Source organism: Podarcis liolepis, assembly GCF_965112155.1.
Source record: "Podarcis liolepis genome assembly, chromosome: 4".
Classification (NCBI taxonomy): domain Eukaryota; kingdom Metazoa; phylum Chordata; class Lepidosauria; order Squamata; family Lacertidae; genus Podarcis; species Podarcis liolepis.
In genome coordinates this window covers 32,095,217-32,113,013 of record NC_139558.1, presented here as the reverse complement: position 1 = coordinate 32,113,013, position 17,797 = coordinate 32,095,217, and the positions used below count along the sequence as shown (strand labels likewise).

Genomic DNA, 17,797 nt, shown 5'->3' with positions numbered 1-17,797 from the left:
AGAACAATTAACCTACCTATATTGAAGGGACACTCCAAAGAAGATTTCAGAGGAGCTTTTGGTATCACATGGTGCCACCTACTCTCCTTTCCTTGCCTTTGATAATAGTTCTAACAGTTGAAAGCTAGGGTTATTGTCATCAGCATCTGATTGTGAACTCCTACTGAAAGACAAGGAGGATTTCACACCTTGAAGATCTTGTTTCCAGCAGTCTCCGAAACTGAGGATGTGTCTGTATTGCTTGGGACTCATTTCAAGTTTTGAAAGCTTTCCCCTCCCCCTTCACAGCTAAACCAGTTAAGACACACAGAGAAGCTTTCCTTTCTTTCTTTTTCAAAGGTAAGATCTTGGAGAAACATTGTAACACCTATATGTGATTACTGGCTGGTCTTCCTACATTCTCTTTTGAAGTCTTAACAATATTAAGTGCTGGTGTTGCTACATCATTGCAGACATCTCTCTCTCTCTCTCTCTCTCTCTCTCTCTCTGTGTGTGTGTGTGTGTGTGTATATATATATATATATATATATATATATGCTTTCGTAGATTTTCACGGGTACAGGAATGCAGGTTTTGGTGTCCTCGGGTGTCTTCCCGTGTAAAAGTTGGGGTGTCTAGGCGACGTTTCGACGAGGTCTCACTCGTCATCTTCAGGCTGGTGCTTTCGGCTTCTTGTTACTGGAACAGAGCAGGATCTCAGTGTTTGAGTTCCTATAAATACTGTTGAGGGGGTGTGGTGTATAGCCTCCAATGTTCTGGGCAGAGAGGAAGTTCCCAGGCTAGTGTGCCTTTTCTTCTTTTGTTCCTTAATTACTTGAGGGATATCTTGAGTGATTTCTTGGGTGATATTCTGAGTACCACTTAGGTGGGTCATTAGGTGTGGATTAGTTGCTAAAGCCTTCGTGTCTTGACATCTTGAGCTTTGTGAAGAGTTTTTCTGAGAAGATGGCTGTACTGCACTTAGTTGTGCTCTGGCTTGGCTTCGTGTATAGGGGCGAGCTGTGGTTTTGTGTCCTGTGCCAGCCAGATCTGTGTAGGGATTGCAGGGGGGTGCAGCATCCAGAGGTGCCACCATGGTTTGGCTACTGGATGGTGTCTGTAATTTATCTGTGGAGAGGGTCTGGGTTTGGGTCTGGTGTGGTTGATTGGTGATGGCGTTCTGTGTGCCTCTGGATCTGGTGTCGGTTTTTGTGGGGAGGGCTAATTTCCAGATGTCTGGCAGGCGGGATGTGTCATCACGCTTGTTCATGTTGTGAGGGTGTTTCTCTATCTCGATGGCTTCCATGATTATTCTCTTGTGGTGATGTTCCATGTTAAAGAGCAATTTGGAATCTGCAAAATTAATTTCGTGTCCTGTTTCTTTCATGTGTTGGAAAAGAGAGGAAGTTTTTTCTTCTTTTTTGACGGCATTCTTGTGTTCTGCGATACGTGCATTTATTCGTCTGTTTGTTTGTCCAATGTACGTGGCTGGGCAGACTTTGCAGGGTATTTCATAGACCCCTTGGTTTTCCAACTGGATTTTATCCTTGGGGTTTCTGAGGATATTGGCTATTTTTTGGTTGGTGCAAAAGGCTGTTTTGATATTGTGTTTATGGAAGATTTTGCTAATTTTATCTGTAGTGCCCTTGATATAAGGAAGGAGGGCCATGCCATTGTTTTCTTCTGTGTCTTGGTTTTTTGGGGGTGTTTCTTTTTGGATTAGCTTCGTAACCCTGTTTTGCTGGTATCCATTGGCGATTAACACATTTGAGAGATTCTGTAACTCAGTTGTCAAGTGGTCTTTGTCAGCCAGGCGTTTGGTTCTGGAGATGAGAGTCTTGGCTACGGAGTTTATTTGTGCAGGGTGGTGGTGTGATTGTGCATGTAAGTAGCGGTTGGTGTGTGTTTTTTTCCGGTAGATAGTGTGTCCTAGGGAGCCATCAGGTTTTTTGTAGATTAGGACGTCAAGGAAGGGAAGTTGGTTGTTGGCTTCTATTTCCATGGTGAATTGTATTTTGGGGTGTAGGCTGTTGAGATGTGTGAGGAAGCTATCTAGTTTTTCCTTCCCGTGTGGCCAAATTACAAAGGTGTCGTCAACATATCTGAGCCACAGTTTGGGTTTGTGTTCTGACTTGTCTAAAGCATTGGTTTCAAAGTGTAGCACAGCTCGCCCCTATACACGAAGCCAAGCCAGAGCACAACTAAGTGCAGTACAGCCATCTTCTCAGAAAAACTCTTCACAAAGCTCAAGATGTCAAGACACGAAGGCTTTAGCAACTAATCCACACCTAATGACCCACCTAAGTGGTACTCAGAATATCACCCAAGAAATCACTCAAGATATCCCTCAAGTAATTAAGGAACAAAAGAAGAAAAGGCACACTAGCCTGGGAACTTCCTCTCTGCCCAGAACATTGGAGGCTATACACCACACCCCCTCAACAGTATTTATAGGAACTCAAACACTGAGATCCTGCTCTGTTCCAGTAACAAGAAGCCGAAAGCACCAGCCTGAAGATGACGAGTGAGACCTCGTCGAAACGTCGCCTAGACACCCCAACTTTTACACGGGAAGACACCCGAGGACACCAAAACCTGCATATATATATATATATATATATATATATATATATATATATACTGGGTAAAGATCCCACTCATGTCAGTGACACTTTAGTTTCATTTATGAGGTGCACAATTTAGGTCTAAGCTAATAATTTTCAGGAGATTTAAGTATTTAAACTAATACTGAAAGCTGAAAGTGGAATGCTTCAAGCTAACAAAATAATTCTAAAACTAGTGGAATGCCATGGGTGGAAAAAAGTAGTAGTTAGGGTTCTTTTCTTACTGGCACTGCTTTTATATTCCCCAGTTAGCAGTCTTCTGCACATCACAGAATCTCCATGCCAGGAAAAGATCCACTTATTAAATCATGTGCATGGTGTAACCCAGCCCTCTGCAGACTTTGGCATGCTTGTACGGATGTCAATCAATAGTTTTAAGAAGATCTGTGTGGGATCAAGCTTTCGGATGCTAGCCAGCAAAAACGGTTGCAGCTCTATACATATAGCACAGCTAAGTTATCAATGGTTTAAAAGTGTGCTCTGTTTGAGAGGGTAGGCTTCTTGCAAGACTTGAGGCAAGTTTTTTTTCCAGATTCCTGTTCTAAGATGCACGGTATTTGTGAACTCTTTCAAGCATGTTTTTGCTCAGATAATCAGGAAAACCATGGCTCTTGCGGTAATTGCAACTCACATTTATTTCAGTGTGCGTTTCGTTTTCTTATTTTAAAAAGTTAAAGATCCTCTTAATGAATGAAGGTCTCGTCTTGTAACCTGATAGATACTTCTTACAGTGCATGCAAATTGTTCAAAATAACTCAATATGGCTTCACATTATTGCAAATCATTTGCAGCCCAATCCTGACCACGTTTCCCCTGCATTTCAAGACAAGTTGCTCTGTAAACTTCTTCCTTTGCTTGCTGCCGCTGGGAAACAGAGGATGGTCTCTGGGCCCTGTCACCTTCTTACTCACTAGGGCACAGCCTGGGCATGGGAGTCATTCCCCCATGGTGCAATATTCATGCACACTCCCCAGTAGTATAGGAACACACCACGGGGAAGCAGCTTTCATGCTGTGTGGGTGTGTGTAAAGGTTGTCTTGGCGCAGATCAGAATTGTTTCAGTAACTGGTGAATCAGTATCTTGGTCAAAGCGATCACCTCTGAAGATAGCAAATGCTTGTGACTTTATGATGTTTCTATATAAAAAAAATCATTTTGTGTATACATTCTAACAGGCTGTTATCTATACCTGTTATCTAGCCAATTAATCTGCAATTTAAGTAACTGCATTGAAAACAACAGTTGTTTCTGCTGCTTGAAAAACTGGAAGGACATCATTTTAGCTGATTAAGTATAAAAAAGATTAAACGTTGCACCACTGTTTTGTACACCACGGTCTGATGGGACAAAGAAGCAGAGCTCACAGAGTTAAAAGGGCAGGTTGGCTTTTGAAATGACTTGGTTCACTGGGGTCATCAGAGACAGGATGGAGGCTTAGCCTCCCCCCCCCCAAGTGTCTGCAAATGCATATCTTAAGTTACTCCCCGCATGAGTAAATGGCTATCATTCATGTCTATGGTGAGAAGTAAAGAGCTGCGGGGGGGGGGGGAATACAGTTTCATTGAGTGTGAAACTCCTCCTTATCCTTGACACAGGCTGTGTACATAGTGTTAATGCAAACTTGGGGCCACAAGAGATCTGATTTTTCCTTGTGCACTTTTGTGCACATTCATCTACATATGAGCACTCAAGTCTCAATGTTCTTCATCCAAACTAGCGGGTGGTGCTTGATGGAAAGTGTTCACAATGCGTAATATGGTCCTCTTCCCTCAATAAGTACCGTACTTGCCACCCTCTTCCAGAAACCCGAAGTCCATTGTGGGCATGCACACAGGTATTTGTTTACTTATGCATGCAACCATTTTTTTTTAAAAAAACATTATTATGACACATGCTTTCCAATATACCAGACTTGCAGGTTAAAACGTGTTTATGTCATCCCACTAGCAGCCCATTGATGAATGCCACACCGATGGCAGTAGGAGTACAATTTTATGTTGGATTTCCCCCCTTTCCTTCTTTATCTGAGGATCAGGGAAATCCAAACTAAATGAGAGGAAGGTGCAGGCTGCTATGTGGGTGAAGACAACATCATGTGGACTATGGGAAAAGCATGCACACACACGGGATGTATTGAGTTCACTTTAAACTGACATGTACCAAGGGGTATACAGAACTCATAAATGTACAGTACTTCTTTTGTAATGCCTTGCCCACGATATTCCACTGCGCAGTGGTAGAGTGCAGGGTTTTTGTGTATATATAGTCACAGCTCCGATCTCTGGGCAACTCAGTTTAAAGGCTTCAGAAAGCAATTCTGGAAAAGTCCCCTCTGCCTGAACAGCTGCTGCCTGTCAGGCTAGATCACCTTTGACAACTTGGTGCCCTCCAGATGTTTTGGACTACAATTCCTAGTCAGTATAACTGACAGTCTGTGCTGGGCCCGGGGGTTAACCCGAGCCACGCGGTCCAAGTCCAGTCCCCAATCCCAAGGATTCCGCGAGGAGTCAGTCCAACAGGGCCAAGGCAGGAAACCGGGCTAGGTCAGGCACAAGGTCTCAGGTGGGAGCAACCTCTGTTGGGGTAATGGCCGGTCCTGATCCCCCAGTGACTCACCTGTCTCGCCCGAAGGCGAGCACTCCTCCTGCGAGTACTCAGGTCTCTCCTCTCAGACCTCAGTCTCTGCAGCTCGGAGATGTACTAGACCCAGAGGCTGCCTCAGCCTCTCCTGACCCAACTGGTAGTGGAGCAGCTGTATGTGATTGCCCAGCAGAGGGCAACGAGGTAATCCCCGCATCTGGAGCCAGGGCAGGCTCAGGCCCCTGACTCGGCCCAGCTGATGCTTGTTGCAGGGGAACCTGTGTAGACTGGGGCTCTTCAGAATCAGGCCCCAGACTCGGTTCAGATGCTGCCTGAGGCAGAGGATCCGGTGCAGACTGAGACTCCTCCAGCTCCAAGTCCCAGGCCATCACACAGTCAGGGATGATGGGACTTGTAAACTTACAACCTCTGTTGGGTACCAGTGTGAGGAAAGTCAAGGCTAAATAGGCTAGATGGCCGAATAGCCTGATATGGTACAAGGCTGCTCCCTATGTTCATCACACACAAACACAGGAGTAGTTTACCTGTGGCCCATTCTTGGGACTCCAGCTCCCATCAGTCCGAATCGGTGTGGCCTTTTGGTCCAGGATAGTGGGAGTTGTGGCCCAACAGTGCCAGGAAGGCCAAAGGTTTGTATGCCTCATTCTAGCGTCACCAATGAGTTCAGCCCAAGATAATTCAATGAGCAACTGTGCATGTCATGTGACACCCAAGCCTGCTCCCCCTCCCCATTTTCATTAAGAATACTGTAAGCAGATGCCTATAGTGAGAAGCTGCCCTATAGGTAGTCAGACTATTGGTTCATTTGGCTCAACACTGTCTACACTTGATTGGAGCACCTCACTTTCAGACAGTGACCTTTATCAACCTTACCTGGCAATGCCGTTAAGCATTTGTTATGCCAGCGGGAGGAGCTTCAGAAGCAGAATGGGCTCCATGGCATTATTGGTGTATTAAGTACTGAGTGTGCTTGCATGATTATGCAACTTGCTGTCCGCCATTTGTAGTGCCTGATGTTACAAGGCCCAAACCCCACCACTGTACAATCTCCAACTAATAGGAGGAAAACAGCAGAAGACCGGGTTGTCAGGGAAGCCTATCTTCTCCACAGAATTATAACTTAAGTCTTTGGGTCTTCCTAAGATGAATCAAACCAACAACTGGTTTTAAGCCATTGCCCAAATGCTGTCAGGGCCATCTAGCAGCAGAGATGGGAATGTTATGCTTGAACAGCACAAGATTTCTGCCCTTCCTGCGCAAATGCATCCCTGAGAATTCTCAGCCTTCTAATCCTGATAAGTGTCTCAGTGGCCATCCATTCATGAGCGTCCCCTTGTCCATCGATTCTCCTACCCCCCTCTCCCCTATACATAAAGGCTTGCATTGTTCTGGAGGGCTGATGTGTGGAAACATATTTTGGCTTTTTCCTGGGAGGCGAGGGCCCAGCTCGGGGCCTGACTTGAGCGGAGCTTTTTCTTTAAAACAAATCTATTGTTCCCTGCCACGCCCCTGCTCGCATATTGATATATTCGCTCGAACAAAGATCCCCCCCCACGGCCCAGACAGACTTTGACTGAGAGCAACAGACGACTGCCACCCCCTCCTCCACCTCGCAGCCGTTCCTCCCTAATTTACCCAGAAGTGCTTTGGTGCGCGTTTGCGTTTCCGCTGGGTTTTCCTGTCGGGGGAAAGGGAGAGAAGGGGCGCCGCTTGGCGTCCTCGGGCTCCGAGGAGTCTATTTTTTTTTGCATCCCTTTCCCACACCTCTTCGGCTCGCTTTGTCTCCCTCCCTCCAAAGCCTCACGGAGGAAGCTCTCCCCGCCGGGGCGCGCGGTGCCCTTTTTTTGCGCTCCGGCGGCGGCAGCAGCAGGAGGAGAAAGGCAGAGGAAGCAACTGCGTCCGGGTGGCGCTTTTTATTGTTCGCGTGCGCCTTTGGGTGGGTTGGTGGGTGGGTGGCAAACCCTTCTGTGCGCGCGCGTGTGCGCGTTCTTGAGGAAGCGGGGCTGCTGCTGCTGCTCCACCTCCTCCTTGCCCTCCTCCTCCTCCTCTTTTCCTTCCTTCCTCCCTTCCCACCGCCGGCTCCCGGCTCGCTATGTTGGATGTGGCTGGCTGAGGAGGAGGGAGCGCGCGCGCGCGCGAGGAGAGGCGCATCTGGTTCCTCGACCATGGCGTAAAAAGCCGACCTTCGCGCGCACCAGAGGCTGAAAGGGGGGGACGCTCCTTTTTTTTTTTTTTAATAAAACGACGACGGCCACAATTGAACCGACAACCCCTCCGCCAGCCTCCTTGGGAAGGAAAGCTAAGCGGACCCGAGCTGCCTCCTCCCACATCTCGCCCTGCACCCCTCCTCCAATGAAGAAGAGTTTTATCCTGGAGTGAAGGAAGAGAGGGAGGAGGGGGGAAGAGAGAGAGAGATTGGGGTTTTTGGGTGGGGGGGGGTAGGAAGGAAGGGGCGGCGCTTTCTCCTCTCCTTCACCCTGGCGTGCTAGCAGTGCTTGCCGTCTTTTGTTAATAGAAAGAAAGAGGAATTATTTAATAGAAGCGACGGGGAAAATGGCGAACGACTCTCCTGCGAAAAGTCTGGGGGAGATAGACCTCTCCTCCTTACGGGTGAGTGCGGCTGGAGGTGGGCTGGCTTGGGTGGGGGGCTGGCTGGCTAAGCGGGGCGCGGCAGGCGACCCCTCGTTCCCTCGCCCCGCTCGCTCGCTCGTCTTTTCTGCCTCCCCCTGGCCACACAAAGCGGGAGACGTCTCCCCTGGCGTGGCTTTTGTTGTTCGCAGCTGGGTTGGGGGAGAAAAGCGGGGTGGGGGGTAGGGAGGGAGAGTTGGGGGGTTGCGTTGCTGGGGGAAAGACGCCCCGGGGTTTGCAAGGGGGGTGGTCGCGGTTGCTTGCTGCGGCTGAGAAGGGGCCCTTCTGCCGGCTGGCTGGTTTGTCATCGCCCCGTTTTGTTCCTTGGAGCTTATGGGGAGGGGAGAGAGAGAGAGAGATGAGTTCAGTCTTGGGCTGCTTTCCTTTGTTTGCATGTATTGGCATGTGCGTGGAAAATCAGGGCGCAACAGCTGTACAGCCAAACAATCCCCTCCAGACAGTGGCGTTTTTGGGGGGCGGGTGGGTGCGCCGGTGGTAATTTCTTATCTATATAACCCTTCTTTCCCCCCTCTTATCTCCCCCCTCCCTTCTCCACACCTTTATTGTGTAGGACCCTGCCGGGATTTTTGAGCTGGTGGAAGTGGTTGGAAATGGCACCTATGGTCAAGTTTATAAGGTTTGTGTCAAGAATTTCATTTCCTTTAAAAATCATAATACATGCACATTTTTCTCTTGCACAGCCTTGATGCTGGCTGGCCACCCTGCTTTGCAAACAAAAGTTAAGGGGAAGTAAATCTCTGGTGGCTTTGTGACACAGCTGTCAAGCTCTGCTGTTTACTCCCTCAATGAACCTTTTGGGGTCTGAAGAACCCACCAAGTTAGCTTGTTGCTGCCCCAAAATTAGGATCCAAGAAGCTTTTAAATCTTGTATTCTCCTTCACAACCATCCAGTCTTGTTTATTCAGTTGGCCCTGTCAGTCTGCTGATATGTGATGGTGGGGAAATTGGGGGTGTTCCTGTCTTTATTGAAAATAGTCAGATAGCTTTTTTTGGTGGGGAGAATGTCACTAGCTTTCTTTGTTATGAATCCTTCCAAGGCGTGTTAAGATGTGGAGACTGGCATCACATTACCTCCAGTGTCTTTTAACTCTGTAAGAGGGTGTGGATGCAAAGGGGTGGGGTGAATCAGGGTAAAAAGAGCAGGGAATGTTATTGTATGTCTGGAGAGCAGAAGATCAGAATTCATAGAATAACCTGTTTGACGAGCAAATGATTTGGGGAGAAGCGCACACATACAGAGGAAACAATTGTAGGATACTGAGAGATGTTGCTGTTTTCAAAGGCTAGGTGTGAAGGGAAGATAACAGCCCCCCCTCCCCCCAAAGTCTGTTACATAAAGGAAACCAATATTGAGATTTCATGGCTGTGTAATGTTTAGTCACCCATATGACTAAGTTTTTCATTATACATTTTACATGAGTAAAGGATGGCCCAAGCCTAAGGAAGGTTTGTAAGAAAAGATAGGAAGAGGTTTGCTTCTTGTTTGATGTGAACCCAAGTCTAATAAGCCTGTCTTCCAACTTATCACAATAGAGGCTCCTTATCACAATAGAGCTTCAGCACATGATCAGTTGTGGGTCCCCATCTTCTGTACGTTCAGTGAAAAAAGTAGAGTATGTGTCTTTGTGTGTCCATAATGGGGGACCTGTGGCTCTACAGATATTGGTGGACTTGGCAACTCCCATCAGCCCCAGTCCAGTGTGATAAATGGCCAGGGATGCACCTAGAGGTCCACAGTTTCCCCATTCTTTGTTTACATGCTGGTTCCAAGGTGGGAATCACCTTCTTTTGATGTGTGGTGTCCTTGGTATTTCTCTTTTGTTTTACAATGATCTACAGGCTGTATTTTGTAAGGAGATTGTTGGCTGGATGAACGGTAGTGATATGAAGTAGCTTTGATCTTGCTGTAAACAAAAGGAGTTAGTCCTATGCAACGACTTTAAAACATGTCTAAGTTTGAGGCTGATTTATGGCTGACCCTTTGAAACTGTTTCATAATGATATTTCCCCCTGCAATTTCTTTGCTTGTGAAGCTTATATATCACATTGGGTGTGTCCTCTTCCTGCTACCCCTAGAAGGGAGTTCAGTTGTGTGAGTTTAGAATCTCTCGTAAATAAAACGAGTAGAAAATAAGTCAATTAATTTGACAATGCTTTGAGCTAAATAAAATGTTTTATGAGTTGACTATAGGCTGGCTGATTATAGTTTTACTATTTATTTATTGCTTGGGTGCCATTCCAGTGTGGAATGAAAATAGGTAATCACTCCAGGGTCCCATAATATTTACAAAAGGTGGCTGACTACATCATGTAAACAGAGGGCTTCATTATTGCCAGTAGTGTATTGCCTGTATATACAATGGAGAGAAATGTGATTGTGGATTACCTCTGCTAGAGATAATAATGTTTTGGTAAGTTGCATACACACATAGAATCAAAGTGGTGAAAGCCCAAATGTGCATGTGCCACTTTTGCTTCAAAGACATTATGTGATGCAACATCCTGTTGCATGGATGGGGATTCTTCTTACCTATCCAATCACTGCTCAGGTTTGGGAACTGGACAATATCCAAAGTGATGGAATATAGTTAATAGTTGAATAACTGGTAAGACATCCTAAGATAACAAGCAGCTTCAAGATGAAGTCGTATTACAAAGCTGTCTTTGGGACCAGTCCTTGGAGTTAAAGCCCTGTGACCAAATTGATTGATTCTTACAGAATTTAGCTGGCAGTAAACCTGTACTTGAATCTTTCAGGGTATTCCCTGATCTCTGTTTGACACTGCAGTTGCTGTGCTACTGATAATTTCAATTCTGGGACCTTTGTCTTGATATGATAAATATCAGTTGAGCTGAAAATCGGGGACATAGTGAAGCAACTACAACTTCTTATGTATTGAACTATGCATGAAAATCAGAAGAATATTAAAGTTGCCTTTCTTTGTTTTGTCTTAATGATACTGTGTATAACTTTTTGCTTCCTGGTTTGTTGGGACTGCACAATAGCTTAAGTATTCTTGTTTCATATAGAAAACTTAGAAGTTATTTTTAAAAGCCTTTGTCCTTGAATATGTCCAACTGTCTCCTTAGCGTCAATTAGTTTTGGTAGATTGGCTATTGCCCTAAGATATGAAAGAAGTGAAGCAACCATGTGCAAATAGTTAGTGTTAAGGTCTAAGGTTTTCTCTTTTATAGGAACTTCTTCACAGATATTGGCAAAGGAAGCTATGTAGTAAATCTTTAAAAGTATGTGTGTCAATTCTTGCTAAGGCATGTGTATGAGATGTTCAAGGCCAGCCTTACCACTGATGTCATTGTTGACGTCAAAGAGATGCACTAGTACGCAGTTTATTGGTACACGTAAATAGGAGAATCTGTGGCCCTCCAGATGTTTTTCAAATCCCATCGGCCTCAGCCAGCATGGCCAAGAATGATGGGAGTTGTAGTCAGCAACATCTGGAGGGCCAAAGATGAACCAGCCCTCACATCTGTTTACAAATGTGTCTTGGTGGGGGTGGGGAGAGAAACTTAGAGAGTATTTTTTTAAATGAGCATGAAAATGAAATAACAGATTACATTGCTGCCCCAGCAACCCTCTGGGTTAAGCAAGTAAAATGTTGTTGTTTCAAAGCTATTTAAAAAATAGAACATTTAGAGTTTAAAGAAAAGCAGTAGTTGTGAACCTCCCACAGAAGTTTGACGTCTTTTGTGCAGCAAATAGTTATGTCTGGCAGAAGTACAATGAATAAAGCTATTTGGGATAAGATAAAATTTGTCTAGAAAGCAGGGTATTGTTAGAATGTCAAAGAGGAACCCCTCTTCCCTGAGTTGAGGTCAACTGATTGTCAGCTAAATGGCATGTACAGACTTGCCCACTGGTGTTCATTCTCTCATTGGAGAATGAGGAGCTGAAATGTTCTGCTGTGTGCATGTTCTTTCCTGTGTTTATATTGTGTAGTCTGCCTGATCCTTAAGAGACAATAGGCTGTTTCACATCTATTTTGTTCTAATGTTGGGCATGTTGAATTAGCACTGGATAGTAGTACGAAATTAGCTGTATAAAATTAGCTAAATGATTTGGACTTGGCAGAGACATTGCCTGTGGTTGTGGTTGTTTGTTTGTTTCTATCTGCCTCTTTTGCTAAGAAACTCTCTATTGACGTGCTCCAAGACGATAAAGTAGAATCTGAATTTTGCAATCACCAATATGGGAATGAAACTTGTGAACAATGCAACGCCAGCTTAGCAATTCTCTATGGAGTACCTTTAAATAAGATTATAGGCACCTAACTGTGCTTGACAAAACTATTGCCAACAGCTTAAGCAGTGCAAGTACCTCTGGTGTAGAATACCTTGACCATACTTGTTAGTTTGCTTATGAATCACAACAGTCTAAAAAATCTGTGCTTATTTGTGTGGGCTGAATGCACATTCGTGCATAAAAGGCTACATTAACTTCTGTGTTTTGTTCAACTCTGTGAAGTGTTTTATAGCAGAATGATTCATTCTTGGCGGGACATTAATTCGTTAATTACAATTATAAAATAAAAAAGTGCTAGCAATCTACTGGGGCACTTGTAAGAACATTATACTCTGTCCCTTTGATGCCTGATGGCCACAAAAAACCATCAGCTGACTACTGTTTTCTCCTCCCTTCATCATATATCTCAGTGTGGCCCTTTCCACGACCCTAAGTTCTGTATTGTCCTATTGCCCATTCCTGTTTTTGGGGTCTTTGGTTTCATTGAGAGGCAGAGGACACTTGACAACTATCTGCCCATAAAGGCTGCGTCGAGCCACTTCTGGAAATCTAGTGGAAGTTTTGTGCTCATTTCCATGTTGTTCACAGGAAACACAACAACCATTCATTCGGAAAACCATTTGGATTGCAATTTTCCAGTGTGCTCGTGTGATGAAATTTGGGGCAGGATCCCAGCACACAGTTCTTCCCTGCCATTTAAAATTGCAGGCGACATGGCACTATGTTGATCAAGAAGCCACGGTTCCATAACTCAGCAGTTGCTGAGGTGTAGAAGCAACATGAGAAACGGGGATGGATGTGCTAGCTTTATAACCAAGAAAGCTAACACAATAAACCCTATGTCTGAATGCAGCTATCATGTTTACAAGCATGAAGAGCTTCTTTTGAATTGCCTAAAAACTCTTGGCAGTTCCTGAGCCTCCCCTGCCCCCGGTTGCCTCCTCCCTGTCCACTGTGCCACCCTGGTGCAACTTTTCAGCGAGATAAAAAAAAGTTGGCCCTTCTGTGGTTGTATGCTGCTTAGCACTTTCATACCCAAAGGGTGAGTGGAATTGTGGTAGCACTTTAAACTTTTCTGTTTGGTATAGATGAGCGTCAAACTGCACCTCTTCTGTGTACACTGGAGAGATTCTAATTCTTCCTTTGTGAGTTAGGCTCAATTTATTTTGGGTGATTAACAAATCAAGTACTCTGAGCTAGTGGGGGTATGTGTGTGTGTTTGCTTCAGTGGCTATAAATTTGGAGGGAATAGTTTGACAATGATGGCAAGGCGTGCTCTGCAAAAAGACAATTGAGGGAACGATGATTGATTGCGCGCTCTCTTTTAAAGCGCGGAAATAAAAATCGAGCCCTACAGAGAAAATGTGTCATTCCAAAAACCAGCTGTTGTAAATATTTCTCATGTGCGTTCCGAGACCCCAGCACACGCTAATGATTAGAAAGTAATTGGCATGTTAGGTTTGAGCTATAACAGGAAATGTGCCGTTTGAATCAGGGCTGACTCTCCTAGGTTCTCATGACTGCTGCTTTCTAGAAGCCTTGTGAGAATTAATTCATAGTGAAGGCATCTTTTGTTTGATTCATATTTCAGCTTTCCAAAGCTACATGTAAATTATGCATATTGCCTAAGTTCTGGCCCATACAGGAGTTATGTAATAGGGGATGGCTTACATGCTGATGTGAAAATAATCTGAGGCCTGTGAAAATAATTTCCCTCGCCAAGATAAATCCATTGTTACTTCAGTAAATATGGTTTAAGGAAGCCTTGGCCACTGCCGAATAACTACTTTATCCTTTGTGTCCCTGTAGTAAAAAGAGAGAGTCATTTGTGACTTCACATCATTTTGCTGAACATGGGAAAGAAATCCTATTCTTTACTGGTGAGCCACTATTGGTGAGGTCACTTGCTCTTGGGAAATAAGCCAGACCAGTTTCTCAAAAGTATGCACTGTGCTTTGTACTTAAGAATTTGGCTCTGCACTACTTGATTATTTTTTTGGGATGGATTACTTCTGCATAGTTTGCATACATGTGCCTATGAGATGACACCATTATTATTATTATTATTATTATTATTATTATTATTATTATTAATTTTATTCCCCCCCACCCTTTTCTCCTAACCATGAACAGCTAAATGAATGCCACAAAGACCTGTAATATGCTCTGCAGTTAAAAGGTAAAGGGACCCCTGACCATTAGGTCCAGTCATGACCGACTCTGGGGTTGCGGCGCTCATCTCGCTTTACTGGCTGAGGGAGCCGGCGTACAGCTTCCGGGTCATGTGGCCAGCATGACTGAGCAACTTCTGGCGAACCAGAGCAGTGCACGGAAACGCCGTTTAACTTCCCGCTGGAGCGGTACCTATTTATCTACTTGCACTTTGACGTGCTTTCGAACTGCTAGGTTGGCAGGAGCAGGGGAGCAACGGGAGCTCACCCTGTCTCGGGGATTCAAACCGCTGAACCCACAGCTCTGCAGTTAGGTAGTACAAAGTAGATAGCTCAGTCAGTAGAGCATGAGACTCCTAATCTCCTAATCTAATCAGGGATCATGGGTTCCAGTCCCACGTTGGGCAAAAGAATCCTGCATTGCAGGGAGTTGGACTAGAATGACACTCATGGTTCCTTCCAATTCTACAATTCTATGATCCTATAATACATTCTCAGTAGAAGCCCCCCATTTATGAAGTTCCCTTCTCTCCCAAATAAAGCTGGCATTGACTTTTGTCACTAGCTGCAGACCTGTATATTTACCTTGGCCTTCTGGATGGTTTGCTACTGTGTTAAATCTGCTGCGATAAAAATATTTGCAATGTTTTGTCATTGTTTTGTGTTTTGTTTTGTTAAGATTACGTTTTCATGTTTTTGTGGCTTTGTGACCTGTTCTTCACAATGAAGAGTGGGCTACAGTTGATACTTTAAACACATAACAAATAATAAAAGCAATATAGCTTCTTCCTGTATGCTTCAAAATAATGTGAATGAGCTACAGAGAAGCTAGGGGTTATTAAGGTGTTTTGTGAAAATTATTCTAATGTAACTGGCTAAGGGTACGTTAACCAAATGGAGCCCACTAATTACACTTCCATTCTTCAGTTCAGAGATTGCTACCTTAGTGCAGACTGTGGGAGCTTAGGCTTTGGAGTCTTCTAATTCAGGAAACGGAAGGAAGAAGTAATAGAAAAGTACTTAGTGTTAAGTAAAAAAATACGCCTTGTGGTGGTGAATGGAGCATAGGAAAAATACAAACACAGGATGAAAAATGGCGAAGTGGAATTTTCAGTAGGCAAACAGTTTTGTATCCATTCACAACAAAATGCTTGGGTATCAAATGCAGCTGATAAAACGTGCACGTTGGGTTTTATCAGATTTTATCCCCCCTCCTTCCTGGGGTTGCAGTATGGAGCTTCAAGCTGAACATTGTGGGGGTAGGAAGTCAAGTGTGGTGTAAGCTAACATGTTCCTTGGCGTGTTATTCTGAAATTTTGCTTTGGGTGTCATTTAAAAGCACATGCATAACGCCCACTTTCCCACTATCGGTTATCAAACCACTGAGCCTCTTGGGCTTGCCGATCAGAAGGTTGAATCCCCACAACGGGGTGAGCTCCCGTAGTCCCAGCTCCTGCCAACCTAGCACTTCGAATCTGGCTCCTGCCAATCATAGCACTTCGAACCTGGCTCCTGACAGGTTGCCCAAAGGGACTTGGTTCTCGGGCTGAGAAAAGTTCCCTATTAAATCCACCTCCTCTCTAAGGGCAGGGGAACTTGAGAAGTGCATCCAGGTGGTACATGGATGACCACTGGATTGTTAATGCCACTTTTCACTGGACTAACTTCAGTGGTAACAAGCTCAGTGCCTTTTGCACCAAACATGATACAGTGGTATTACAATGGTGAATAAAAATAGAAGCGCTGGCTTTTTAATCACCTGGTTGCTGTACAAACAAAGGAGGCTGCAGGTTGCAAGCTTTATTAATTGTGGTGTAATTTGCCTGGCCTTGCAAGCTGAGAAACTGGTGTTTTAGAAGGTTTTCTTGAGAAACCCATAGCATCCTCAGCTGGACTTCCTGTAAGCCCAGGAAGCTACCTATGGAGCACCTGACAACTGTCTGCTTGTTGATGCTTAAATAGCCCAGTTCACCCATCTCATTAAAATGTATTTAAAAATAAATGATGATTTACTACATTGAAAGCAGCCTGCTGCTGCTTACTCTTCAAGAGTCTCCATGTGTGGTACATGTTGTGGTCATGTATGATGAGTGAAGTGGCAGCTGAAGTTTGGGGTCCAAATAATAATAGATGGTGGCGGCTTCTGTTTTGTATATGGTTTCATATCCATACTTGTAAGGTTTCAGAAAGAAAATGAGCTGGGAACCCACTTCCTACTTGAAAAATCTCAGAAACTATTTGTTACTCTTCAGTCGCGGGTGGTCATCATGTCAGGAAAGAATGGTAGAACCCTGAAATGAAAACTTATATACCCATAACAAACCAATATAGAAAGTAGATTTCCTGTGTGTTCTTTCTGCATCTTATAGTGTAATATTTTATAAGTCTGAGGTTCTAATGGTGATAGATATGGTTTTGTTGGGTTGGGCAAGACTTAATATTCCTGGCTTCGCTAACCCTAGTTCATTTAGCTCTGAATGAGTCCTGGGCTTTTGTTTTCCTCCCTACTGACTTTGGTGCTTTGGTCCTGGTCTCCTTAAACCATAGTTTCTGTTATGTTCAGAACAGGGAAACTGTGGTTTTAATATTGGTGTTGATTCCAGTGAGGCAACCACAGTTCACAACCACAACCACCCAATTCGGGAATAATAGAAAAGTGTAGTTTGAAAAGACCAGGGCTGAAATCCTGAAACAAATGCATGAAGGAGAGTGGGGAATGTCTTCTTTCTTCTTTCTTTGGCGATCACTCATAGTCAAGTCAGATTGTCTTCCTGAACACGGTTTTAACAGTGAGTCCGTAAGTGACTGTGGAGGCCAATTCTGGATCCACACGTCCTTCCACAGTGGGGAAATAGGCTTCTTGATGGGAGTTAATCACGGTGAGGCTTTGCCAAGCGTTCCTTCCTCTTAGCACATTTCTCCCTTTCGTTCTCAAGCGTCTTCAAAGTCCACAACACCTTTGGTAAAGGCTGTTCTCTAATTGGAGCATTCGCAGGCCTGAGTTTCCCAATTGTCAGTGTTTATACTACATTTTTAAAGATTTGCCTTGAGAGAGTCTTTACACTTTTGTTGACCACCAGCATTATGCTTTCCATTTTTAAGTTCAGAATAGAGTAGTTGCTTTTGGAAGATGCAGGCAAGACACTGTGGTTTATTAAGCCAGGGATGAAATGTCCAAACTGGTCCATTATATGGATGGAATCCTTAAAAAGATCACTGTGTTTGTGTAATACTCATGTTGATTCACTTTTAGAATTAGAGAAGGGTCATAGTACAGTGACCAAAGCACATTTTCCATACAGTAGATTTTACGTTCAGTCTGTGACATACTTTTTTTTTAGTGTTTGCCCCCACCCCCAATCAACCATGGAATCAGTCTTTACTTTTTAGAAGCCAAAAAATCCTGATTGTGATATTTTTAATCTGCATCCTTTCAAAACGGACCAAAGAAGTGTCACATATTTATTTATATTTACCTTTACCTTTTACCTATTCATATACTTACTAGTCTG

At 44.3% G+C, this 17,797-nt stretch overlaps 1 protein-coding gene across 4 annotated transcripts in view; it reads left to right on the top strand.

The window, feature by feature from the left end:
• The first annotated feature begins 7,158 nt into the window (after nucleotides 1–7,158).
• MAP4K4 (mitogen-activated protein kinase kinase kinase kinase 4) overlaps nucleotides 7,159–17,797 on the top strand; it is a 129,631-nt gene continuing 118,992 nt past the window's right edge. For 2 of the 4 annotated variants that reach the window (XM_083501447.1, XM_083501446.1), the window contains exons 1-2: nucleotides 7,159–7,814; nucleotides 8,404–8,469. In XM_083501447.1, coding sequence (XP_083357573.1) covers nucleotides 7,758–7,814; nucleotides 8,404–8,469 — 123 coding nt within the window. In that variant the 5' untranslated portion in view covers nucleotides 7,159–7,757. The remainder of the gene's footprint in view (nucleotides 7,815–8,403; nucleotides 8,470–17,797) is intronic. The other 2 variants (XM_083501449.1, XM_083501448.1) reach the window with 1 other exon arrangement.